At 35.8% G+C, this 27,049-nt stretch overlaps 1 protein-coding gene across 4 annotated transcripts in view; it reads right to left on the bottom strand.

The window, feature by feature from the left end:
* Window positions 1-27,049, bottom strand: part of Atp11b (ATPase phospholipid transporting 11B (putative)) — an 86,890-nt gene that overhangs the window by 12,657 nt on the left and 47,184 nt on the right. The window contains exons 18-30 of one of the 4 annotated variants that reach the window (XM_060378226.1): window positions 24,749-24,930; window positions 22,583-22,786; window positions 17,820-17,973; window positions 15,835-15,937; window positions 13,083-13,228; window positions 11,635-11,694; window positions 9,765-9,892; window positions 8,209-8,347; window positions 6,709-6,774; window positions 6,129-6,232; window positions 4,495-4,660; window positions 2,480-2,565; window positions 25-150 (exon numbers count right to left, since the gene is read on the bottom strand). In XM_060378226.1, coding sequence (XP_060234209.1) covers window positions 66-150; window positions 2,480-2,565; window positions 4,495-4,660; window positions 6,129-6,232; window positions 6,709-6,774; window positions 8,209-8,347; window positions 9,765-9,892; window positions 11,635-11,694; window positions 13,083-13,228; window positions 15,835-15,937; window positions 17,820-17,973; window positions 22,583-22,786; window positions 24,749-24,930 — 1,623 coding nt within the window. In that variant the 3' untranslated portion in view covers window positions 25-65. The remainder of the gene's footprint in view (window positions 1-24; window positions 151-2,479; window positions 2,566-4,494; window positions 4,661-6,128; window positions 6,233-6,708; window positions 6,775-8,208; window positions 8,348-9,764; window positions 9,893-11,634; window positions 11,695-13,082; window positions 13,229-15,834; window positions 15,938-17,819; window positions 17,974-22,582; window positions 22,787-24,748; window positions 24,931-27,049) is intronic. The other 3 variants (XM_060378225.1, XM_060378227.1, XM_060378224.1) reach the window with 3 other exon arrangements.

The following is a 27,049-nucleotide window of genomic DNA, read 5'->3' as shown; positions in this document are numbered from 1 at the left end:
CCACAAGGCCCAGCAAAGTACTACCTAGTGCACGCAACAACTGTCCTGCTGGCTGCAAGCCTCAGCTAGCAGGTGCCTACTGTCCTCCCCTCTGTGCTGGCTTTCAGCAAATTCATATGCTGAGCCGACTGAACCCTTATCTTCTTCCATCTAGAAGGACAGAAAAGCAGTAAGTCTCATATGCAGAACAATACTCTCACAGTCTACAGTTTAAAATCAAAGCGGTAAGTCGGGTCTACAATCTGTGAGTCACAGACAGAAGTTCACACAACAGCACAGTTACTGTACCAGGACAGAAAGAGCCAAGGAGCTTCTTGGAGAATACAGCAAAGCAGACCATATGAAACCACGAGTGCAAGGCTCTTAGAAGCACACAGTCCAGTAAGAACCACTTTTCCTTTAGTTACATTCTATTTCCCCTGTAAGAGTTATGGCTGTCAAGACTCAGCCCTTGCTCTCTCTCCCTTACACTCTCATCTCAGCGCACTGCTACACTTTAACTGGACTGCAGAGCAGAAGGGTCACGTGGCCTATCAACAGTGTGCATGAAAAGGAGTCATGACTTAATTTACTTGTCAATAAAATTAACTTGAAATATTTCTTTAGGGAAGATCAACTTAAAAAATACCTTATTCTTCATATGTGTGAGTGGTTTGCCTGCATGTATACATAAGCCTGACACCTGTGGAGGATAGAGGAGCATGTTGGATCCCCTAGAACTGGAGTTATAAATGGTTGTGAGATACTATGTGGGTGCTGGGAACTGAAGTCAAGCCCTATGGAGGAACAGCCCAGTGCTCTTAACCACTGCACCATCTCGACAGCCCAGGGAAGGTCAACTTATTTCTGTCTGGCTTTGGTTGAGGTCAATACCTTTGTTTTGTTTTTCTTTGTTGCTGATTTTGAGTTACTGGTACAAAAACATCTTCGTACTATGTGATAGACCTAGAATCCTAGGAAGGTAGCCATGCTGGGATGGATGTGAATGGTGCAAACACACAGCAGAAACAGTGAGCATGGCACCGACACTCAGGACAGCTGTCAGGAGGACAGCAGTGCCTCCTCTATGACACCTGACCCAAAGCTCAGAAGAATGTCAGTCTTACTAGTTTAATACAGTATCAGAATCCCTGCAATCTCTATCATTTTCTTTCTTCATTCTTTTATGCTTGGTATTCCTTTAAAGGGGGCTTGATTTAAGCCAACACATGTAAAACTAACAAAAGGTGGCCATTCTTTTATATTCCTTTTTAGTCTATATATTTATATAACAAACTCTCCCAGTAGCAGATTTAAAAAGTTAGACCCTCAAATAAATAGACACTGACTATAGAAAAATCAGCTATTGATAACAGTGGGGTGTACATATCTGTCTCAACCAAAAGTAAAAACATGTCTTTGCATTTGAGGTTAGTTCTTGGAAATATGAAAAATGTTTACCACTCATTTGCCATACATAATTACTGTAGTTATCACCCAAAGCAAAACATCTGAAAAAAAAATTAAAGCCAATAATAAAGGCACAAAAAGGTTAGTAAAACTTAAAAACACCTTTTAAATTATAAACTCATGCTCTATCACCTAAAAGGTTACATGATTTTATATCATAGCTATTCATTTGATCATGTAAGTACACACAAATTAGAAATCTGGAGAATAAAAAATGATTTAAAAATATAAGTAATTGCCAGGCTGGTTGCATATGCCTTTAATCCCAGCATTCACCAAGCAGAGACAGGTGCATCTCTTGAGGCCAGCCTGGTCTACATAGTGAGTTCTAGTCCAGCCAGAGGCCCCATCTGAAAACAAAAAACCAACCAACCACCCAACATTTTGACATGTAGTTATATTATCAAAAGTTCTAGGATTTCAGCTTTCATTTCCTTCTGTCAAAAGATATCTTGATACTAGTGGCTGTTTTTTTGTAAGTTTCCAAATTGGCGTGGCTGTGGAGATAGAGTTAAACATAAGACATAGAAAATAAATATTTCAACTTATAGATGCAGTAAACAACAGCAAGGGTATGAGATACTTATGCAGCCACTATGCTATACAAAGAGGCACGCACATGTATTTGTATCACAGATTAAGGCAGGACAGAAACTGGCAATTCTCACTTTCAGGTAACTACAACTCAAGTTTAAACTTTGTGATAACTTTTTAACTACACAACATGCAGGAACATTCTTACATAGGACTATGACAAGCAGAAGCATTAGAATTATGCTAGGAAAGATAGGTGTAAAAAATATGTAACAAGGTACAGCTCTCTCTCCACTTATGTTTAATTTCCATCTCAATTTTCTTCTCAAAGAAATGGATATCATTTTTAAATGTTAATGCCCATATTAATTACGGTCAAATTAGAGACAGAGCTGTACATGCTTGAGTCTTTACTGAGGCATCTGCCCATATTTGGGTAGTATGTAGTTGACCTTTGGCATGCATAAGCGTTAACAAGGGTCTACTCCTACTCTACCTAAGTCTGCTCAGCTGATTCCTTGCCCTCGACAAAGGCTGCAGTGCGATGAACTCGTCACTTAAAGCCACTGTGTTGGAGTACATCTATAAGTGGACAGAAAAGGGATGGGACACACACAAGTCAGTGAACTGTAGTCATCATCTAAGAGACAGACACAGGACAAGCTTTGTAAATACCAAACACCTATTCCCACAAGAGCAGGAAATATGCATGGTACACACACAACTAGTATTTGTAGGAGATCAGCCTTGCCATAAGAAAAAGTTTACTCTTCACTTTTAAAAACACGTTCTTATTCTGGAGAAGAAAAAAAAAAAAACCACTCAGAAAGAATGCTGGCAGCTCTCCTTTTGATGTAACTTTTCTTGCTATCTGATAAGCAATGAAGCATCTGGTAACTTAACAGCCATTTCTCCGTCATTTGAAGTCAGAAGTGACGACAGAAGCTGAAATGATCATCGCTTACAGCAGAGGAATAATATCACATATGGGATATAAAGGACAAATAATGTCTCAGTGTTAAAAGAAAAGAGAAGAAAAAGCATGACATGACAGCAGCAGGCCAGAAGACCAATGAATGGAGTAAAACTTTACTTCCTCTTCCCAAATGAGAGCAACCACAACATCTCATTAATCATTTGGATACTAATTTCATAGCAAAAGGGAAAATTATTCTGACTTAACATATAATAAAATGAGTTAGTGTAAACTCCTTTTTAAATAAATTTTAACATATTTAACACAAGTATGTAGAGTATTTTTATTTCTTTTTCAAGAGCATAAAGTGTCAAATATTTCCTCTGTGATACTTTAAAATAAGGATACAGAAAAGGTAACAGTAAGTGATACCATACCTTTTGGCTCAGTAAGCAATCTCTATGAAAATACACTTAAAGCTTTCAGACCACAGAACAAGAAAAGAAAATGTGAGTAAATGTTAATATGATGTTGCTCACACAATTTGGTGGGAAGTATAACATAGACCACAGAATGAGACAGACTATCCTCCATGGAAGTCTAGAGAAGTGGAGCTGGAGTGATGGCTAAGCACACATGCTTCTCATGCTGAGAAACTGAGTTCAGCCCCCAGCACCCACTCTGGGTGGTTCACAACCACCTATAGCTCCATCTCCAGGAGAGCCAATCCCCTCTTCTGGCCTGCATTCATGTGCACATACCTCCCCATACATATACATATAATTGAAAATTAAAAACAAAAATTTTATTTGAAGAGCCTAAACAAGTATACTAAACATATTAAAAGTAATATTTGACTCTAAATATTTACTTCTGAACATTAGAAACAGGATCTAGCTTTCTGATATAGATTTAAATAATATGCTGTAGATTAGAAGTCTGTCCCAGCTGGTGCACATATATACCCAGACAGACATAGAATTCATGTAGCTCTTTTCAGCACCATTTAGAAATCAGTATGATACAGCAATATCCTCATCATTTTATAATGCACCAAAATATACAATCTCTAGAATTATATTACCAAACTAAGTAAATGATAAATACTGATGTGACCAACTGAATCATTTCTTTAGCATTTACTGTGTTTAAACATTCTTTCATTTAATCCTTACTGCAAAGGGAATGAAAAATATTTCTATTATAAGTTTACCAATGAGGAAAATGTGGCATAGCTGGTAGTGAAATGGTAGGTATCAGTCCCCAAATATCATCTCCTTAATCATCAGCATACTGCTAATGTCTGCTGTAGTTTAAAAACATGGCTATATACCTTGGTCATAGCTAAGTGATGCAATACTATTATTGTCTGGAAATAACTTGATAGTTCGATATCTAAAACTTAAAATTATAGTTACTAGAAGCCGTAAAAATTAATAAAAAAATAAGAAAAAACTAAAAATACCACACTTAAAAGTACTGGAAAATTCTTTTTGCTATAGGAATAGGCATTTTCTGATATAAAAAATTGGAATCACAGATAGTCATCACTAACTGTTCTAACTAAAAAGTTACTGAGTATGAAAAGTGCCTACCTGTGCCTTTTCTGTACTTGTAGGATGAAGCTGTCGATCAAACACTTTCTTCACAACATCAATAAATAGACAACTAACAACCATAAGGAGTATGGCAAACCAAGTCGACCCACTTGACAGGAGCTGAATAAATACAAAATACATATTCTGGGAGCCCAAAAATGGCCTGCGAAGGAAGACAGTAGACTCATTAAAAGCCAGCAGTGGCTGTGTATAGTGTCACAGGCCAGTAATCTAAACATTTGCAAGATGAGGCAGAAGAGCCTTGAGTGCGAGGCCTACAGAGGGGACATTGTTTTAGAACAAGTGAAAGAAAAACTCAGAGTTAAATCAAGACATCACCAAAACTCAAATAACTTAAAATAACAACTTTAAGAGTGCTGGGAACATTTTCTAAGTTGAAACTGGAAGAACTTAAATAAACAGATAGACTGTGTTAAAATGTAAAATCGAGTTTAATTATTTTTAACAGTTCTACCTTTTCACTAATAGGGAAATGGCAAGCTAGTGACTACATAACCCTAGTTTCCTGGCAAGTTATAAAAGAATAATGAAGTCTAGAATGATGTTGATTACAGAAATAAGAAGCCAAGAAATAGTGTGTACGAAACTATTTTCTATTGGTTACAAAAGAAAAAAACTGGCCAATGAGTTGGCTTAGCTGGGTAAAGCACACACTGCCTAAGCCCAACAACTTGAGATCTCTTCCTGGAACCCAGGAAAGGTAAAATGTGAGAACTGGTGCTAGAATGCTGTTCTCTGACATCCACATGTGTGCTGAGGCACATGAGCTCCCCCTTGCCCAAAATAATAACATTAAAACAACCTTTTGATTGTCCAAATCTCAGACTGAAAACTAGGCTTTTCTTTATTAAAAAACAAAACAAAACAAAACACCCCAGAAACTCAGATTATGGTATTACAAAGGTATTCTTCTTGGGCTTTTGTATAGATCAATTGCAAGAGACTACAGAAAAATACAGAAACAGAGAAGGCTTACAGATAAGCAATATGCGTAAGTGTGTTCTTTTATGCTCCTTTTATGTAAGTTAATGATGAGTAGAGTCAAGTTCTTTGTGCTTACCTTTGGGAAGTTTTGCCTGTTAAGTAGACCTAAGGCACAATAGACACACATAACACACATGCTCTCCATGAGAAAGGTATCGATCTACCATCACTTAACCAAAAAAAACTTAGGGAAGCATGACTTAGTAATCTTTCAAAAAGCCTACTAATGATCTACATTTAATGAAGATGAAGTGTACTATTAACTTTTGAGAGAGAGGTTACCAGTAAAAAGTTAATGGGTCTTGTGACTTATTGTATATGCAAATAAATACTTTAAAAGTTATATGGTTAGTATAAAGAACACTATTATGAAATCAGACAAATGGTTTACAGTCTAGCTTTCTTCTGTTTTCATCTTTGTGAGCAAGAGACTCAGGTTTCATGTAGAAAACTGAGGATAATAGGGTTATTGTGAAGACCAACTCAAAGAAATGAACTTATCAGCATAATATATAAAAAGTATTAGAAGAATTTGGTTATCAAGAATTTGGTCATCAAGGATCCTACCACAATGAAAGTTCAATATTGTTAAATCAACATAATTAAGACATAGTGCAGTCACTCACCAGAAAATCCCACCATAAAACAAAGAAAATATAAAATAAAATATAATAGATCCCCAGGTAACAAGATGGTTGATCCAAGTCCAGAAATGAGTTTCCAAAGCCATCTAAAAAAATAAAATGTGTCTTAGCAATACAAAATAATACTTTAACTTCTAGATAAAACTCAAGAATTACACATGTCAACTACAGATGTGTAGAAGCTCTATGGCTTACTTCTTTAGAAGACACAGTATCAGTGAAAGAGCCTTAGTAAGAAATAGTGTAATATTCTTCCGAGGGAAAGCAATATAGAAATATCATGTGATGACAGACATTACCTTAACTCTATGGCACAAAATAAACTTATTTTAGATGATACACAGTGAAGCAAAATTTCAGTAATTTCTAGACAAAATTATATGAAGCTTTCCAAAGTAATTAACAGGAAAGAAAATTCATAATAAAATTTAAGTGAATGATTAAAATTTAGTAAGACCAGGTAATGCTGAAAAACGAAAAGGGACACTATATATGTATAGCTAAAAGAAGAAGTGAATGAGATATACAAAGTGTGCACAGGTTTCTGACGAGAGTAGCGTACCTTTACTGTGACTGTAATAACCATTACGGTGAAGACCAAAGTACCAAACGTCCAGTTTCCAAACATCTAAACACAAGGAAGACTAATATGTTACTTAGCAACATAAGGTTAATTCCACTAAGGTAAAAGTCATTCACTCTTTACAAAAACTTAACTGAATTATTTAAGACAGATATACACATGGACTCTGATAATAACAAAGTTACAAGTATGTGGACAAAAATAGTGAAGCCTCATTATAATAACTACCCTGGACAACGACCCTTTGGATAATATCAGATAATACCAGAGATCCAAAGATGATTCAGAATTCAGAACTGTGCGTCACAGACTGTTTTTATGTAGGATGGTGTAGTGTGATGGCTTTATTCCTGTCTTCTTATAAAAATGATAATAAAACCTTGCTTGACTACAGTTATTTTCTGAAACATTTCCAAACAGAAGTTATAGTAGAACATTTGCTACAGCGCATCTTGATAGAAAAACCTTAGTAAGCAAATAAATAAATAAATAAATAAATAAATAAATAAATAAATAAACAAAATAAGCTTAAAACCAGTATCTGGAAGAAAAAAAAAAAGATAATGGCCAATGTATTCTTGAAAGGGTTCCATGGAAAACTGCAAACACTGCCAGTCAGAAGTGCTCTTTTGATCTTTATAGTCCAAACTTGCAAAGTCCATCACACATGAAAGAATCCCGAAAGACCATCAAGATGTTTCTATATTAAGACCATAATTATACAGATTATATGAAATTTAATTTACAAAGCAGTCATAATCTTGACACTCATTTAGACTTTTATGTAAATGGCTGATTTGTCTTTAATGTATACACATCTACCAGCAATTAACTGAGAAATTACTAAAGCTCCCTTACTCTCACATCATTTGTAAAATGAGGGTAAGTCTCACAGATATTAATAAAACATGTTAGTAAAAAACTATGCAAAAAGGATAAGGTTTCTGGTACGTAAAAAGTGAATGGTAAATATATGTGAATACCAATTAACATTTCTTTATTTGAAGGTACCTTCAATAAAAGAATGGGGAAATCATATTGAACCCATGTTTATTTATCAATTTTTAAAATATTCAGTCTTAGAAATTCCAAAGATCAATGGGTGTCAACTGCAGTCCTGAGTTACTGCCTCTTTAGGGATCTGGAGGAAGTACTTTGGTATAAGCAGGTAACTTTGACCTGGTACTGGTAAAAACTGTGTGCTCAATGCTGGGGATCTGGTTTTACTTAGGGCATGCTGTTGTACTTCCCTAGAAAGGAGGCAGACAGCCCTGGGCCAATACAAGTCACATTCGTTGCCTTCTGTTTGGTAATGAGGAGTAAGCTCATAAAGAGCAGGCTCTTTTCACTCTGATATCCTCTTGAGCTCCGGTGAGGCAGAGGGAATTTGGGGGATCAGACTAAGGAGAAGTGATTTAATCTTACATTCTTTTCAACATTATCAACATTTTTTCAAGCATTCTTCTCATTTTTTTTTACCTGGCCATTTCCAAGAAGAGATATGTCTTTTTCCACTAGAAAATAGGATCCAAAAAAGAAAATGAAGGCATGGCTGAAACCCAGGATGGTCCAATATAGAAATGCTTTAATGCTCAAGAGACGGTTTTTACTAATGTCCCTATAATTATTTTTAAAAAGAAAAAGGAACACATTAGGATTCATTTTTTTATCTTCTAGACAATTAATTTAACTGATAATTTAAAATGATAGAATTTTAAGATAGCTAAAAAATATCAGCATAAAAAATAAATCTAAATTTACAACCAACCATTTCTATTAATAGCATGTATTTTTTTAAAAATTATTTATTACTTATTACAATTTATTCAATTTGTATGCAGGCTGTAGCCCCCTTCCTCGTCTCCTTCTAGTCCCACCTTCCATCCCTCCCCTCCCTAGTGGAGAAAAGGGATAGGGGAGGTCCTCCTCCCCTTCTATCTGACCCTAGCCTATCAGGTCTCATCAGACTCCTATGTTGCCTGGCAAGGCTGCTTCCCCCAGGGGCAGGTGATCAAAGAGCCAGTCACTGAGTTCATGCCAGAGACAGCCCTGTTCCCCTTACTAGGGAACCCACTTAGAGACTGATCTGCCTATGGGCTACATCTGAGCAAGGAGTCTAGGTCCTCTGCATGCATTGCCCTTGGTTGTAGTATTGGTCTCTACAGGTCCCCCTGGGCCCAGATTTTTTGGCTCTGTTGGTCTCCTTGTGGAGCTCCTGTCCCCTCCAAGCCTTTCTATCTCCCCCTTTTTTCCATACGATTTCCTGCACTCTGCCCAAAGTTTGGCTATAAGTCTCAACTTGATACACATGTATCTTTGAACAGCTCAGAAGTCATATAATAAATTTCAGTATCTTTTCATTTGATAATAAAACATTACACAGGCATAGTACCTCAGTATAACTGTGAAAAACAAACAAACAAACAAACAAACAAACAAACAAACTGATTATCTGTATTATATTTTGTCCTCATTCAGCCATTCCTCCATGGTGATCTCTTTAGCAAGATATAAGCTGGGTTCAGCACCAAGGCTCCTTATAATCTTCATTCTAGAAGTTAACTGTTATGAGGGTAACAGACTGTCCTGGGTATTCTGGTAAACCAGAGCAAACTATTCCCCACTGAAACTGGCTATGTCTTTAACTGGCACCTCTACAATCTCAGTGACACTTTTTGGGGACCATGGGCCGGTCCTGACAGATCAACATCTCTAGGATTACCTGCTTTGGGCACTGCAGGGGGAGGGGGAAAAGCAGGAAATACATCCTTGTACTTAACTTTAATTAACACTCATAAATTATGTAATAACAGAACATCACTAATTATTTAAGGAACTCTAGATTAACAACTGAATAACTTCTCTTGTATACATGAAATAGAATACTGTGTACAACAGTCCAAAGATAGAAAGTGTTTACTCCTAAAAACACTGGGAACTTACTGAAAATTTCTTTTTAATACTGAAAAACTTTAAAGCATGCAACAATCATGCTTTACAATAGCTATACAAATCTATTATAGGAAAATACATACCTATATAGGGTAGGCTTGCTCTGTAATACATGAGGATCTATATGTTGTTCCAAAAGACTATATATGAGAACAGGTAGAGAAGTAAAACAGATGTTGTATAAAGTCAGGTATACGCTGTCATACAGTGTCTAGAAAGAGAAATAAATTGGAGAAAATTTGAGATTATATATTTCTAAAAAATAAGTACCTTACTTTCTTCATTTTATACCAAAATTCCATTGTAAAAAAATTTCAATTAATAAATGTGATTTGTTTTGGTATGGATTCCCATAATGTAGGAAACTGGATATCCATCTCAAGACTCTTAAAGTTTGCTCTGTGTGATGCAGTTTTACAGTTCTCTTGCATTCACCTTAGGCTCCTGGGAAGCTCTCTGGTGGGCTAAACACTGTTTTCCTGTCCTTTAATTTCCCCCACCTACCATCTCTATACTGTTTACAGTGCTTTTTAAAACCTCTCATTTTCTTTGGAAGCTATTTTTTTTTTTTAATTATATTTGCTACTGTTGGTACTAATGTTCTTTGCCTGTGGCATTTGCTGACTGGCTTTTGTCAACCTGACACAAACCAAACATACCTGAGAAAAGGGAATCTTTACTGAGAGAATGCCTACATAATATTGGTTTGTAGGTATTGCTGAATTAATGATTAACGTGGGAAGGTCCATTCCACCGCGCACAGTGCCATTCCTGGGCAGGTGGTTCTGGGTTGTATAAGAAAGCAGGCAAACAACCATGAGTGAAGAAGCCAATAAGCAGTGTTCCTTGATGGCCTTTGCTTCACTTTTTTGCTACAGTTTCCTATCTTGACTTGCTACAGGTTCCTGCCCTGACTTCCCTGAGGAATGGAGTGTTACCTGAGAGTTGTAAAATGAAATAAACCCTTTCCTGCTAAGTTGCTTTTGATCATGATGTTTTACCACAGCAATATAAACCCTAATGAAGATACTTATTAATACTGTCTCTTTGAAAACCTAGTCAAAATGCATCAGGTTCCTACTGTCATAAAGTATTAATTGTCTTAAAGTATTCAATTCAGGTGAACTATTGCTGGTAATCAATGCCTATGACGTGATTTAAAAGTTAAAGCTCAAAAAAAAAAGTTAAAGCTCTGTAAACAGGGACAGTAAATAGGGAAAAAGCAATTGCCAAGAGGAACTAGTGAACTTATAACTGAAGATCAGAACCACTTGTAGCAATCATTTTCAGATACATAATAAGCTATGTGAAAGGGTTTATGGAAAACTAGTTTTGAGGTGAGATTTATGTAATTGCTGGACTAAATCACTAAAGTTCTCAGTAAATTTTTAAAACTTCCAGATCAAGAATAAAACTAATTAAGGGAACTTTTAATGCTTACTTGGTGTGACTTGATATGGACTATACAGAAATACCACAACTAAATGAAAACCGTTGCCACGCTTGGAGAGGTAGGTGAGCTGTTAAGGGCGCTTGCTTCGAGCTTAACACTTGGCAACACCTAAACTGGAGTGGTGGTGGCTGACGGTGGCGGTAACTTAGACCTGCAATGCTACCACTTGGGAAGTGGAGGCAGAGGACCTCCAGTTCAAAATCATCCCTGACTACATCATAAGAGGCAAGCATGAGCTACACAAAACCTGGCATAAATAAACAAACAAATAAATGAAGCTAATGATTTAATGTCAATTTGAAAAAAAGTCCACAATTAACATATATTTTGGTATTAAAAGTAATCACAAACTAAGAGACAATAAATATTATGAATGTTATGTGGATTAAGTAAATATAACTAGTTACTTATAAGATAAAGAAAAATGAAGTCTAATATTCATCAAGATTTGAACAAATTCATTTTCTAAAAGGACAAAAACAAACTTCTATTTTACTTACTTGTTGAGAAAACAAACAATAGAACTGATATAAAAACTGGGGTGTGATAAAACACACATTCTGAAAAACAAAAGAATATGAAAAGTGATTCAAATATTTGAGTTAAGAGAAAGAAATCTTAAAACAGTTACTAAAGCGCCTAGAAACCAAATCTGACCTGACACTGTAAGTGCATTTTCTCTACAGACACACCCATGTGAGATGAGAACACAGAATCCTTATTTTACTAAATCATGTCTAGAAGCTGTTCAAGGAATCCTAGGTATTATACTGAAAAATTTTAGTTCCCATCACTTCTAACCCAAGTTATGTTTTCAGGTCTTAATACATATCATAGACATTATAATAGGTAATAGATGCCTAATTTCAGGGCTATAATTTTAATAAGTGGAATTATCATAGCATCTTTCTATCTTGGTATTTTTCATATCACAAGTAAAGCTAAAACAAGGTAGAAAAGCATCTCCCCCAGACCACTCTACTGTAACATTCAATCTACTCATGTCACAAGTGCAAGTCAGAACAACAGGCTACAAGAAAACTGTCATGTCATCCTAAGGTAATATTAATATTTGTTTTCTATCAGCTTACCACTACTAATTACAGAAGCACATACATCATAAGATACTTTGGTATTGTAAATGTTTATTAGCAGGGACTCCTAATACGGGTTCCACTGAATCCCACCTTCCTTAAAAGGGTCCAATGAGAACAGTATTTCAACATTATTATCTGTTTATTATACAAATAAACTCTCTGTAAGAGAGAGGCTTATACATTTACTAGTCTACCACAGACCACCCTTGAAAGAAAAAAGATTATGGAGTTCTGATATGAATCTATGAAATTAGAGGTTCAATTAAATTTATTACTATACCAACATAAAATTAACTTTAAGGAAATTAAATTTATTGCAGCTAAATTTGAACAGAATAATAAATCTAAAGCATAAATTTTGATGCAAGGTAAATTTACATAATAAGATTAGAAAAACTTCCCCCAAAGCATGTGTTGTGTGTTCTCTTATTTTTGTTTTTTACTTATTGTGTGTGAGATAGAGATGGTAGGGAAGAGAAATGAGTATACAGTGGGAAGACAGAGAGTGAACCATGATGGCAAATAGGTGAAAGTCAGAGGACAACTTTTAGAAGCTCTCTCCTTCTACCATGGGGTCCTGGGTTTAAACTCAGGGTGTCAGGCTTGTTGGCAAGTACCTGTGTGCACTGGGCCCTCTTATTGACCAAAAATGTTTTTTATTGCTTTTTTAAACAATTCTGTCACCGTCCTAGTGGCACAGGAAGCCACTGACCTGCAGTCTGTCAGCAATAAATTCATTATTACATAGCTATTTTTATTTAAAGAGACCATTTTAAGAGTTGTTTGAATATTTGTAACATTCTTAAATTGGAATTTCAATAACTGATTCTTATAATCCAACAAGAACTCACCTTATAAAAAAAATACTGTACAAGGGTAGCTATTCTAATATAATAAAAATGACCATGAACAAAAAGTAATTTGGAGAGAAATTTAAATCTAGCTACTGCATAGTCACTGTTTCTTGCAGCTTGCCTTCCCTCTTTACCCATGATTCCTGCAATAAAGAAGAAAGAATGTTCACTGATAATCAAAATGCAATTTTTACAATATATATCACTCTGAACTATTTATAGTTGCCATAGCAAGACTTAGGACCCCTAAATCCTAACATACAGCAGATAGCAGCTATCCAAAAGGCTATTCTATTTAACTATGGTTAACATAAAAGCTACATATACACCGGGCATATAACATCAATTTTTAAAGAATTAGAAGAAAATAAATAAATATCAAAATGTTTAGACCTAGCAGAGGCTTCAACCACACAGTGATAAGCACAAACTGCTAAACTTCTAATGAGCAGATTGCTCTAGGGCATCTTTAAATTCACCAGTTCCAGAGATTATAAAATGCTCTAGGGTCTGTCTATCTATCTATCTATCTATCTATCTATCTATCTATCTATCTATCTATCTATCTGGTATTCTGCCTGCATGTGTGCCTGCACACCAGAACAGGGCACCATATCTCAAGATAGATGGTTATGAGCTACCATGTGGTTAACTTGAAATTGAACTCAGGACCTTTGGAAGAACAGGCAGTGTTCTTAAACTCTGAGCCATCTCTCCTGACAAAAACAACTCACACTATGTTTCTGGTGATTTTTTCATGTCACATCTATTATAGGGAACCAAAGGTATGTGAGAAAATGGAGAATATTGTGGTAATTTATGATCATGAGGTTTACCTAAACATGGCAGAAAATGTATAAGCTAGGGAAGAAAAGGCTGATAAATGCATTTAGAAAAATATTAATATTTCTTTTGCAAAAGTGTCCTAAATTTTTTCAGAGCACACAAATTAGCTTACTCTTCTTGAAAGATAGTTATCACAACTGAAAATTCAGTAATAGAAAAATAATAGTAGTTTCACTAAAGATTTATTTCTTTAACCAAATCATCCAGTATACATCACGATTGACATCAAGACTAATTTACTTTACATATGACAGAAAGCACATGGTATCTGCCTTTCTGAACTTATTATTTAATGTGATTTCTGTTTTAACCTTTTTCAATTTTTCACTCTTCTTAATGGCTGAATAGAACTGCACTAAGTGTCTGTACCATATGTTCTTGTTGGGTTTCTAAACTGGTTCTTTATCTATGGCTATTATAAATAGTGCAGTAATAGACATGAATATATAAAAAGAAAAGATTAAAATTCAGGAATTTGAACCCAACAAAAAAAGCACATTTTAAATGATTTTTTAAACCTTTACAAAGTGAATGTGTTTTTTTTTTAAAGTAAAAATAGATTTTCTATGAATAAAATAGGTAAAATAATGTACATCCTGAAAACAATGCATCATTTTATTTGGAAGATAAAAGTCTTCTTTTAAAAAAATATGTATCCCCCCTCCCTGTGTATGTGTGTGTGTGTATGTGTATGTATGTACAATGCTTGGCTTATTTATTTTACTAAAACCCAACAAGTCTTACATAAAAAACAAGATTTAAAAAACATTATTTCAAGAGTAAAAGCACTTTTTAAAACACACAGTGAGGACTGTGGTGGTGCACTCTGTAATCCCAGAACCCAGATGCTCAGCCTAGCAAGCACTTTATCCATTAGGTCATCTCCACAGCTCCAAAGCAGCTTTATATGCTTAATACACAGTACAAAATTATTTTAAAATATTTATTTTTATTTATTTATTGGAAATGGTTTAGAAACTACAAAGCGGAAATTTCAAAATAAACATTTATTGTCCCAAAGAGGGGAGGGAATGCTGATTTTAAGAGATAAATAAAAACTATCAGCCTGCAACTCTATGTATCACAACACATCACTTAAAGGCCTCCTGGACAAGGCTGGCTCTCCTCTAGGCTGGGGTTTGAGCCCTCAGTGGAGCTACACATACCGTACTCACACTTCCCTTTCTTGTTCTTTTGTAAATAATGCTGCCAGATCAGAGCTGATTAAATAGTAAATCATTCACAGTGAATCAGTGCCAGTGCAATAACAGTACACTGAACCCAAAAAATGATTCTATAATAAGAATGGGGACAAGGTAAATATTTTTGAGGGATAACTACAGTCTGATCTTTTTCTGTTATTTTTTGGTTTTCTTTCTTTTTTTTTTAATGATACAGAAAGTAATATGTCATTAAAATCACAAAAATAATAATTTTTTGTTTTGTTTTTTAAAATCACTGTTTGGTGTAATTCTTTTTTTCTAAAATTGTCCTCAAAATGCAAAGCATAATTTTTAGTTTCACATGTAATAATAATATAAAACATAAATTTAAAACCTTGAGAGCAACTATGTGAGTTAGAAAGCATAAAATTATGTAAGAAAGTTCTTTGTGAGGTACAAAATGGGATGTAAAAATAATTACTCTTATTATTAACAAAGCATAACCAAACTTAACTAATGTGATAACTTCACTAATGTGATAACACTTTAGTTAATACTTTAAAATCAAACATTGCAAATAGTGAGCTAAATAATAATTGGTTTCTTGTGGGGATATACTGTCATGTAAGGTCACATTGTGTTTGTTTTCATTTCAAATACTGCACATTGTACTTTACAAAAAGGAAAATTCAAAACCACCAAGCAATCATACTAACTTTACAATTAAAAAACTCAATCACCTATGCCAACGTGTGCTTCCTGTATCATGCTCACATCATTAGCACCGTCACCAACAGCCAAGGTTATCGGTTTCTCAGGTGAGATTTTTATCAGTCTTATTACCTGAAAAACATACAATGAGTTCATTCTTTGTGAAGACATTTCAATTTTCTTTTATTTGTGTAATGTCCTTTATCTGCAGTCCTCTATAGCAGTATGATGGTGAGGAAGACATTTAACTTCATTCATGCTAGACAGTAATATGTTGGGAGGCTCACTTTTTGAGGGATATAAAGATTAAGGGTTTAAGAATGTCTTTCAAAAATGTCATAACAAAAAAGTTTTATGTTTGGATTATAGGAAGAAAAGAATTTTTAAAAGTATTCTAAGTTTTTAATCCAAAAAAGTATTCTAAAATGTTTGTAATCCTAATAACTTATTTAAATAGATATATATACTTCATTGAGTTATCAGACAAAATTCTCAAGAAAGAAAATACTCAAGAAATGACACTCAACCAAGGACCATCTATGGATATAACCTAGAACTTCTGCTCAGATGTGGCCCGTGGTAGCTCAGTAACCAAGTAGTTTTCCAAAGTAAGGGGAACAAGGACTATTTCTAACAGGATCTCAAGGGCAGGCTCTTTGACCTCCCCACCCCGCCAGGAGAGGAGCAGTCCTGTTAGGCCACAGAGGAGGACTTTGCAGCCAGCCCTGAAGATACCTGATAAAACAGGGTCAAATGAAAGGGGAGGAGGTCCTCCCCTATCAGTGGACTTGGAAAGGGGCAGGGAGGAGACCGGGGAGGAAGTGTGGGGTTGGGGAGGGAATGAGGGAGCGGGATACAGCTGGGACACAGAGTTAACAAAATGTAACTAATAAGAAAAATAAAATTAAAAAAAAAGAAATAGAAAGAAAAGACAGCTACTTATGATGAGCTAAATCTCAACATTTAAGAAAACATTAAATTGAGTGAAATCAAAACAAACTTATCTGAAACTCTTTAAACATGTATATTTTTTGAAGCTGTGTGTGTGTTGGGAGTAGAGGCGTGCGTACATGGCACGGTAGGTGCTTGGAGGTAGGAGGACCGCCGGTGCAGCTGGCTCTCTCCTTGCCCCGGTGTGTGAGTTCCAAGTATTGAATCACGGCCACCAGGCTTGTTGACAGAACCTTTACCCACTGACTGTTGTTGAAGAGTTCTTGGATGTGTTTTTACAGGAATAAAGACATGCCTGCTCTCTAGTTTTAATCTCCATAGACTGGGACACACAAGTACTACAACAAAATTCCATGAATCTAAATAAACCTGATGTCTGTATGCAAAACAACCAGTACTTCAAATGTATTGTTAAGAATATTATAATATATTCCTTTAAAAACTTTATAACATTTTATTTTATGTTTCTATGCGTATATGGATGCACACAGAGAAGTCAAAGGACAACTCGTGGAAGTCTGGTCTTCCCATCTTCCCTGTGGGGCCTGGGGATGGAACTCAAGCAGTCAGGCTCAGCAGCAGGTGCCTTCATCTGAGGAGTGAGCCGTCTTGCTGGCCTACCAAGAATGGTTTTTGAAGGAAAGCGTCTTAAGATCTCAAGATACTTCAAATTGTAGATTTATAAAACTTGTTTGACTTGGCTTTCAGTTGATCCTAGGTATCTAAAAATGTAAGTATTTCTTGTATACAGTTTTACATGAGATGATAAAGATCAATTGGATTTCAACTTTCCTTATTTATGACTTGATCGCTGCAGCTTCCTTTTCTTTCCCTCCCTTCCTGATAATTAGCTGAGACTGGCCTCAAACTTGTAATTCTTTTGCCTCAGCCTCTTAGATGCTAGGATTTACACACGTGCCACTATGTTAAGGTTGATACGTTTTAACAAAGAATTATCTTGTTTGCTCTTTTTCTCCTTTCTTGCTTCTCTCCCTCTTTCTTCCATAAGAGTATTTTTACTTCCAAATATTTTAATGGAACTTTTAAAATGATATATACTTACTTTTGCTTTCTGTAAAGGTGCCATACGACAACATAAGACAGCTGAACAGTTTCTGCAAACCTCCATAAACAGTTTTTCATGCTCCCTGAGTGCAAGAGATAAGCTGGTCCCATCTACTACCAGCCCATGCTGAATCACATGGTCCTCTGTAATTCTAGGAAAGAAAATAATTATATCATCTACGTTATACTCTGAAGCATATTTACTTTGATAAGAGTCTTATTAAAAGATGGACTGCTCAACCAGACTATCTATTGAGTGACTTATTTATACGTGAACAAACTCAGATGTATTATTTGAAAGGTAAGATAAAATACAGCTTTTGTATAAAAAGAGAAATGAATACTTCTAATGGTTATAATATATTTACCAAAAGAACACATATATAGAAGACCTAAAGAAACAAGCCAAAAAACAAAGCTTTACATACCTTTATCAACAGTGCATCTTCCACACACTTTCCTGTACTTTGAAAGTAATGTTACTTTAAAATATTTTCAAGTACATTTTATTTATCTACTGTATATATATGTGTGTGTGTGTGTGTGTATGCACACATGTAGAAGTCAGTTGACAACTTGCAGAAAATGGTTCTCTTTCCATTTTGGGTCTCGGGGACTGAACTCATGTAGTCAGGTTTATTAACAGGCACATTTATCCATTGAGCCACATCTCTGGTAAAACATAACTTTCAATAACCAAGAAGTAATTTTGGAAGGCTTATATAAGGTAAATTATTCTGAGCAGTTAATTTCTTCCTGGCATTATTCTTCTTAAATATTAACTCACCACAATGGTGTTCCAATGCTTTCAAAACAGCACAATTTCCAAGATGAAGTGCCTTCTATATTCAAGCAAAAACTTGCCTAGAATTAGCACTGTCTTTTAAAAATATCTCTTAGGGACTGGAGAGATGGCTTAGTGGTTAAGAGCACTGGCTGTTCTTCCAAAGGACCTGGATTCAATTCCTAGCACTTACATGGCCAGCTGTAACTCCAATTCCAGGGACTCCAACACCCTCACATAGACATACATGCAGGCAAAATACCATATAATTAAAAATAAATACATATAAAATAAAAAAAATCTCTTAGATTCTTGCTTCATAGTGGCATTAAAGGACATGAGCTTTTGACTTCTCATTGCTGACTGCCATGCTGTCCTTGCAACAAGGGACTCTAACCCTCTGGAACCATAAACACAAATAACCTTATTCGTCTATAAGGTATCTTAGCCATGATGCTTCATTACAGCAATAATAAAATAATGAATGCAAAAGTTGGTATAAGAGGGTGAGCTGTTTATCCTTTATTCTAGGTCTAATATCCACGTCTAAGTGAGTATATACTGTGTGCATCTTTCTGCTTCTGGGATACCTCACTCAGGATGATCTTTTCCAGTGCCCACCATTTGCCTGAAAATCTCATGATTTCCTTTTGTTATATATGTTGAACCATCCCTGAATCTCTGGGATGAAGTCAACTTGGTCATGATAATCATTTTGGTGTGTTCTTGAATTTGTTATGTAAGTAGTTTCTTTAAAAAATTCTGAGTCTATGTTCATTAAAGATATTAGCCTGTATTTTTAATTTTTTGTTGTTGTTGCTGCTACTCTTTTAGCTGGTTTTGGTATCAGGATAATCTAACTTCTTCCATTTGGAATTGTTCCTTCTTTTTCACTTTTGCAGAATAGTTTGGGAAGTTCTTCTTTGAAGGTCTGGTAGATCCCACCTGGCTGAGAGCTTTTTCAATTGGGAGATGTTTTATTACTTCTTCTTTCTCAAAACTGGATATTACAGGCTTATTTAAATTATTCACTTCTCTTGATTTAACCTTCATAAGTCACATGTACCTAGAAATACACCCATTTCTTTTAGATATTTCAGTTTCATGAAATGTAGACTTTTCAATGTATATCTTTATGATTTTCTGAGTTCTCTCAATATCTGTGGAATATCTCTTTCTGTTTCTAAATTTAATTAATTTTGATTGCCTCTTTCCTTTGGTTAATGTAGCTAACAATTTGTCACTCTTGTCAACATTTTCAAGGAGCCAACTCTTGGTTTCACTGATTCTTTTTGTTGTTGTTTCCCATTTCTATCTATTTCATTAATTTCAGCCCTGATTTTATTTTCTCCAACTTGTGTGTGTGTGTGTTGCTGGTTCTTGTTTTCCTAAGGTCTCTTCATGCATCATTAAGTTATTTGAGATCTCTTAATTTTTTGGTATGGACCCATAGTACTGTATAAATGTCTCCCTTACAATTGGCTTCATTGTATCCTTTAGCTGTTGGTATTGGTCTGTTGTGGTTTTAATTTCACTCAATTCTAAAAATTTTGTGTTACTTCCTTTATATAGAAATGCAGAAGACCTAGGATAGATGAAACAATCCTGAACAACAAAAAAACTGTTGGAGGTATCACTATCCCAGATCTCAGGTTATACTATACTATAGTAGTAACAACATGGTACTATCATAAAAAAACAAACTTATTGACCAATGGAATAGAACTGAAGACTGACATATAAGCCCTCACTCTTACAGTCACAATGTTTTTGCCAAGGAGGCCCACAATACACAATGCTGTAAAGGCGGCATCTTCAACAAGTGATGCAGATGAAACAAGACAGCAACATGTTGAGGAATGAAACTTATCTTTCACCCTACACAAAACTCAATTCCAAATAGATCAAGGACCTCAACACAACACCTGATATCCTGAATCTGATAAGAGGGAAAGCAGGGAATAGGTTTGAACTTGACACAAGAAAAGAATTTCTGAACAGGACCTCAATAGCACAGGCACAAAGATGAACAATTAATAAGTGGAACCTCATGAAACTAAAATATTTCTGTACAGCAAAGAACATCATCACTTGAGTGAAATGGCAGCCTACAGAAAAGATTTTTTTTTTTTTTACCAACTATATATGGGGCAGAGTGTTAGTATCTAGAATAAAAAAAGACTAAAAAAGTTTAAGAAAACAAAAGTACAATTAAAAATAGAGAATAAAACTGAACAGAGTTCTCAAAAGGTGAAATAAAAATGGAGGACAAATGTTTGTAAGAGTTCAATAGCCGTAAGCCATTAGAGAAATACAAATTAAAAGTACTTTGAGATTTTTCTCTTAACCACAGTCAGAATGGCAAAGACCTAAAACACTAATGAAGACAAAGGCTGGTATGGATGTGGAGAAAAGGGAACATTTATTCAGTGTTGGTGAGACTGCACACAGGTCAGTCACTATGAAATCACTGTAGAAGTTCCTAAAAAGTGAAAAATAAATCTGCCAGATGACCCAGCTATGCCAGTCTTGGGCATATACCTAAAAACACCCTATATTTTACTATAAAGATATTTATTGCTGCTCTATTCACAGTATCTAGGAAATTTCCATTATAATAGCCAGCTAAATATCAGCTGATGAATTCATAATGACAATGGTATATTTACACAAGTAAGAAAAATGAAATTATAAAATTCACCAGTAAATGGACAGAGCTGGAAATATCATCCTGAGTAAGGTAACCTAGGCCAGAAAGATAAATGCTACATTTTTTTCTCAACTGACTGAGTTTTGAATCTTTAGGTACATGTGTTCATTTGGGATACCCAAAGAGGTTAGGAAATTACTAATGGCCCCTAGGGAGGAGCTTTTGTGGGAGGAGAAATAGAATGTATTTGTACAATGAGTAAAAGGGGAAAGTTGGGGTGTGGGAGGACTAAGTGAAAGAGGGAAACTGAGAGGGATAATAACAATAAGACTTCTCAAAGAAGTCATATAGAAACCTACGGCTATAGAAGCTGTATACACACACACACACACACACACAGTCAAAATGTTATTACCCTATAATAGGGTAGCAACACCCTTACTGGATAGCAGAAGCTAATAATTAAAATCTCCAGTTCCAGGAATGGATTACTTCTTCTGGAGTTGTTGGTTAGTAAAGTCCCAGTTTGATTTTTTCATGTTCTTTGATTCAAGTATGTGCTATCATTAGTATTGGCATTTTTCATCATCCCATCAAGCTCTAGAGTGTAACCAAGTAAATTGACAACAGCCCATGATATCTGGGGATCTTTGGGACCTCACTGGCCAAAAACTCCAGAAGCAACACTTTTTTTTCTTTTGGTCACTGGACTTCAGACTGACAATAGTAAATATAAAATGTCACAGTGTGGTATCATGTATAGCACTCAAAACACTATTAAGTCATGATCATGCCACTTTTATCATGTGCCACACAGCAGTGCAGAGATGAGAGGACCTTGTAAGGGCTCAGCTGCAAATAGCTGACTCAGATGGTGCAACGATAACATTCCTGGATACCGGGGAAACAAATGTATATGGGTATCAAACTCACAGACACCATGATGTATGTAATTTTCAAAGCATGAAATAATTCTTTGGATTGCTCCTTATCTACCAAAATCTTAAAAAACAGGGCTGGAGGCATGACTCAGCTATTAAGAGGATTGGCTGCTCTTCTAGAAGACCCAGGTTCAATCCCCAGCTCCCACATGGTAACTCACAGCTGCCTGTTACTCTAGTTATATAAGATCCAATGCTTTCTTCTACCCTCAGTGGGCCCGAGGTATGCAGATGGTAACAGAGACATAAATGCATGAAAAGGAGCCATACACATAAAAACAAACAATAAAAAATTGTTTTTTAATTAAAAATTAAATTAAAAACCTTTTATCTATGGGCTGATGGAAGCTGGCAGCGGCAAACTGGCCCAGTCATTGCTGTCTTACCTTCTGGCAAGCTGCCTCAATTGTTCAGCACATCCACTGTCTGATTTCTGGTTGATGAGTTCAAGGATATTCATAGTTCTATGAAAATGTCCACATGATAAGCTCACACTAACAGCTGTTTCATGTTTATCTCCAGTAAGTACCCATACTTTGATACCAGCCATTCTCAATGCTTCAATAGTTTCTCGAACTTTATCTTGTAGTCTAAAAACAAAAGAAACAAAGTTGGCAGTGAAAAATACTCCTGTAGTATATGTTAAGTATAAGCCACACAGCACATGTGAAGTATAGACTCTATAGAAACATTACAGTGCATCAACATAATTGAGGTTTTCTTTCATTATGCAGGAAATAAGAATAAACTACTAGTGGCCATCTAGTTCAAACAAAACTAACCAATTAAAATTTACAACTGTATGTTTTCAGGGTATTATCATCAAGGTTGGATTTTATGAACCCAACTAACCAGGTAGCCTTCATAAACTTATCTGACTAGGAAGTAGTATTGGGGAGACGGGGACTGAATTGAGGCCTGGTGCATGCTGAGCAAGAAATGTGCCACTAGAAAATCTAAAATTTCAAACCAAACATCTCTCTCCCACCACTGCACCTCTGAAGAAAATCTCTCCAATCACTCTGAGGGCTACACCTCAGACTGTAGGAAATACAGGACTACATAGTTTCATGTTAGTTTAAGAAATCTAATGAAATCCTCATTTAGAAAGACAAATGGGATGTGCATTGAACGTATGACAGGAGTCTACTGCAGAAGGCATCTGAAAGACTCTACCTAGCAGTGTTTCAAAGCAGACACTAAGACTCATAACCAAACCCTCGGCAGAGTGCAGGGAATCATATGAAAGAAGGGGAGTTAGTATGATATGGAAAGGATAGGAGCTCTACAAGGACCAAATATATCCGGGCACAGGGTCTTTTCTGAGACTGACACTCAACCAAGGACCATCTATGGATATAACTTAGAACTTCTGCTCAGATGTGGCCCGTGGTAGCTCAGTAACCAAGTAGTTTCCCAAAGTAAGGGGAACAAGGACTATTTCTAACAGGATCTCAAGGGCAGGCTCTTTGACCTCCCCACCCCCCCAGGAGAAGAGCAGTCCTGTTAGGCCACAGAGGAGGACTTTGCAGCCAGCCCTGAAGATACCTGATAAAACAGGGTCAAATGAAAGGGGAGGAGGTCCTTCCCTATCAGTGGACTTGGAAAGGGGCAGGGAGGAGACCAGGGAGGGAGTGTGGGGTTGGGGAGGGAATGAGGGAGCGGGATACAGCTGGGACACAGATTTAACAAAATGTAACTAATAAGAAAAATAAAATAAAATAAATAAAAATTATTATTAAAAAAGAGAAAAAAAAGAAATCTAATGAAAACAACTGAAAAGTAAATGAAAAACCACATTTAAAATAGATATGCATATTTAAAATATGTAGATACAGGGAACAGAACAACAGCCTTAATTTATAAAAATCAATTTGATTCATAGAATTCAATTTAATTCAAGAAACTAACATTGACATAGATGCTGGGTTAAAAAAGTGAACACATTGCAAGGAATTTATATGCCAACAGAGGAGAAGAATCTTTAAACAATTTAATAGAGCACCAAAAAGCAGTAAAAATACAATGTTCACAAAGAAGAGCATTTTCAACTGTGTTAGCTGTCAGAAAAGATCTTCCTGGATGAGGGTTAGTTATGAGTACATTTTATTCACAAATGCACTGACAATGAAGAGAATAATCATCCAGCCTTGCCAAGGAAAAAAGGCATGAGCACAACAAATTCACCTACAGCTGATACACATGAGTACAATAGTCAGTGTGGCATTACTGAAGCATGAAACAGATTTGGCAGGAGTAGGTGAGGATGAAGGGATATGTGAGTGTTTGATGATAGTATGACACATGAAGAAATAGCAAACTGGAAATTTAATACAAACAATTCTTTTTGTTTATTTCAAATATCTAGATATTTTTTAAATCTAATGCCAGAATAAAATAGCATTATCTTGAGTAGAAAAATTAAATCTTTAGTTATCTATTTTGTTATAGGATGTTAATTAATAGTACTTATTTTCATATAGTTAGAAGCACTTGCTTAAATGTTCTTGAAAAAACAAACAAACTGGATACCACCTACTTCTGATACTTGCCTGTCTTCTACTGCTGTAGCTCCTAGTAATATCAGGTCTTTCTCAATGTACTGGAAGACATCAGCCAATTTCTCTTCCCGCCGCTGCAAGGCAGTCCTGGCCTCAAATAGGCGCCTATCTATATCTTCATACTCTTTATTTGTAAACTGTCTATAAGCTATACATAGTGTCCGCAGTCCTTTCTACAAGGAAAGAGAAGATAGACATACAGCCATGAGAGCCAGATTCACAACCTTATTTTAAATACTGTCAATTTATCTTCATCTATTAATTGGAACTATACTAACTTAGGAATCTGTATTTGACTACTTGATTATAAGGTCCTCAAATTTTCTTAATCTCTGAAAATTAGCATCAAATCTAAAGACTTCTTACTATGTATTTTCCTTAGAAAAACACAAAATAAATGATCTAGCAACAGAATTTGAAAAGAGCAGATTTTAAAACACCATATGACCACGTTTAGCAAATTTCTAAATAGTGCCAGTTCCTGATTCGTAAACAACACTCCTGTAAATAACATTTAAGGAGGTATCAGATATTAACATATGTGCTAATTAATCTACTCTAAAATAACTGTATGTTGATATTGTTCTAGATAATAAAATGTCTTTGTTGTTGGATACTACAGTGGGTAGATGAATTAGATTAAAGGCAATTGCACATCAGCAGAAGTAGGTAAGGAGTGACAAGTATGAGGCGCCCAGAAATCCAAGCATGAGATGCTGGATTAGGTTCTCTGATTCTGGAAGAGTCTCCTGTATTTCTCCTTTTAAATTAGAATCACATTACATAAAACTAACTCTTAAAGAGTGCCGTGCAGTGCTTTTTAGAATACTTACAATATTGTGTGACCGTTGCCACTACCAGAATATTTCACCCCCAATGGATTCCCTATCTATTAGAAGATGCTATCTTCTTTCCCTTCATCCAGCATCCTTTGGCACCCGCTCACTTGGTCTCTCTATGAACCTGCCTATCCTGGATGTTGCACATAAATATAATGTGTGCTCTCTGTGACTGGCTTCTTTCAGCAATCTTTTCAATGTTCATCCATGTTGAAGCATATATAAGATACCAGTACTTCGTATTTCTCTTAACAACTAAATAATATCCCATTACATGGTTATATCATATTTTATCCATTCATCAGTTGGGCATCTAGACTTTTCCACTTCGGAGCTATGAGCATCCATTTATTAGATCACATCTGGACATATCTTTTCCTTTCTCTTTGGTGTACACCCAGATATATAGCTAGATCAAGTTATAACTTCATTTTTAACTTTTGAAGAACTGCCAAACTGTTAAAAGGCTACATGATTTATACAACATGTACAATTTCTAATTTTTCCATATTCCTGGAATTCCTCTATATTCCTTTAGTAAGCCCCTTTCTGTCATGCTAGTATATCTTCTACCATTGAGCCAATCCCTTTATTTAGTTAGTTTTTATAAGTCTGGGTCTAACTATATTGTCCCAGTTGCTCTTGAATCTCTGGGCTCAAGCTTTTCTCTTGAAAAGCTTCTAATCACAGGCCCAGAATAAACTAGGGTGGTGGGGGGAAGGAGAGAGGAAGGCAGGGAGAGAAACAGAAAAACAAAAAGAACAGAGACAGAGGAGATGAATCCCAAGGATTTGTGAGCTTTTGTTAAGGGCACAATTTGAGTGGTATATGCAACCAGAAGTCCCTAACAAAACAGGTTGGTTACCATCTGTTCTGGCTAGTTTTGTGTATCAATTGGAAACAAGTTAGGGTTAACAGAAGGACGAGCCTGAGTTGAGGAAATGCCTCCATGCGATCCAGCTGTAAGGCATTTCTCAACCATGCGATCCAGCTGTAAGGCATTTCTCAACTAATAATCAATGGGAGGGGGGCAGCCCACTGCAGCTGAGGCAAGGCATGAAAACAAGTAAGCAGCATTCCTCCATGGCCTCTGCATCAGCTCCTGCCTCCAGACAGGTTCCTGTCCTGTTTGAGTTCCCGTCCTGCCTTCCCTTTAGTGATGAACAGCGATGTGGAAGTGTAAGCCAAATAAACCCTTTCCTTCCCAACCTGTTTTTCTGGTCATGGTGTTTTGTTGCAGTAATAAAAACCCTAACTAAGGGCTGGAGAGATGGCTCAGAGGTTAAGAGCACTGGCTGTTCTACCAAAGGTCCTGAGTTCAATTCCCAGCAACCACATGGTGGTTCACAGCCATCTATGATGAGATCCTATGCCCTCTTCTGGCATGTACATGTGGCAGAATAATGTATAAATAATAAATAAATCTAAAAACAAACAAACAAACAAAAAAAAA

The sequence above is a fragment of the Meriones unguiculatus genome, chromosome 2, assembly GCF_030254825.1.
Source record: "Meriones unguiculatus strain TT.TT164.6M chromosome 2, Bangor_MerUng_6.1, whole genome shotgun sequence".
NCBI lineage: Eukaryota > Metazoa > Chordata > Mammalia > Rodentia > Muridae > Meriones > Meriones unguiculatus.
This window is presented reverse-complemented; position numbering and strand designations above follow the sequence as displayed.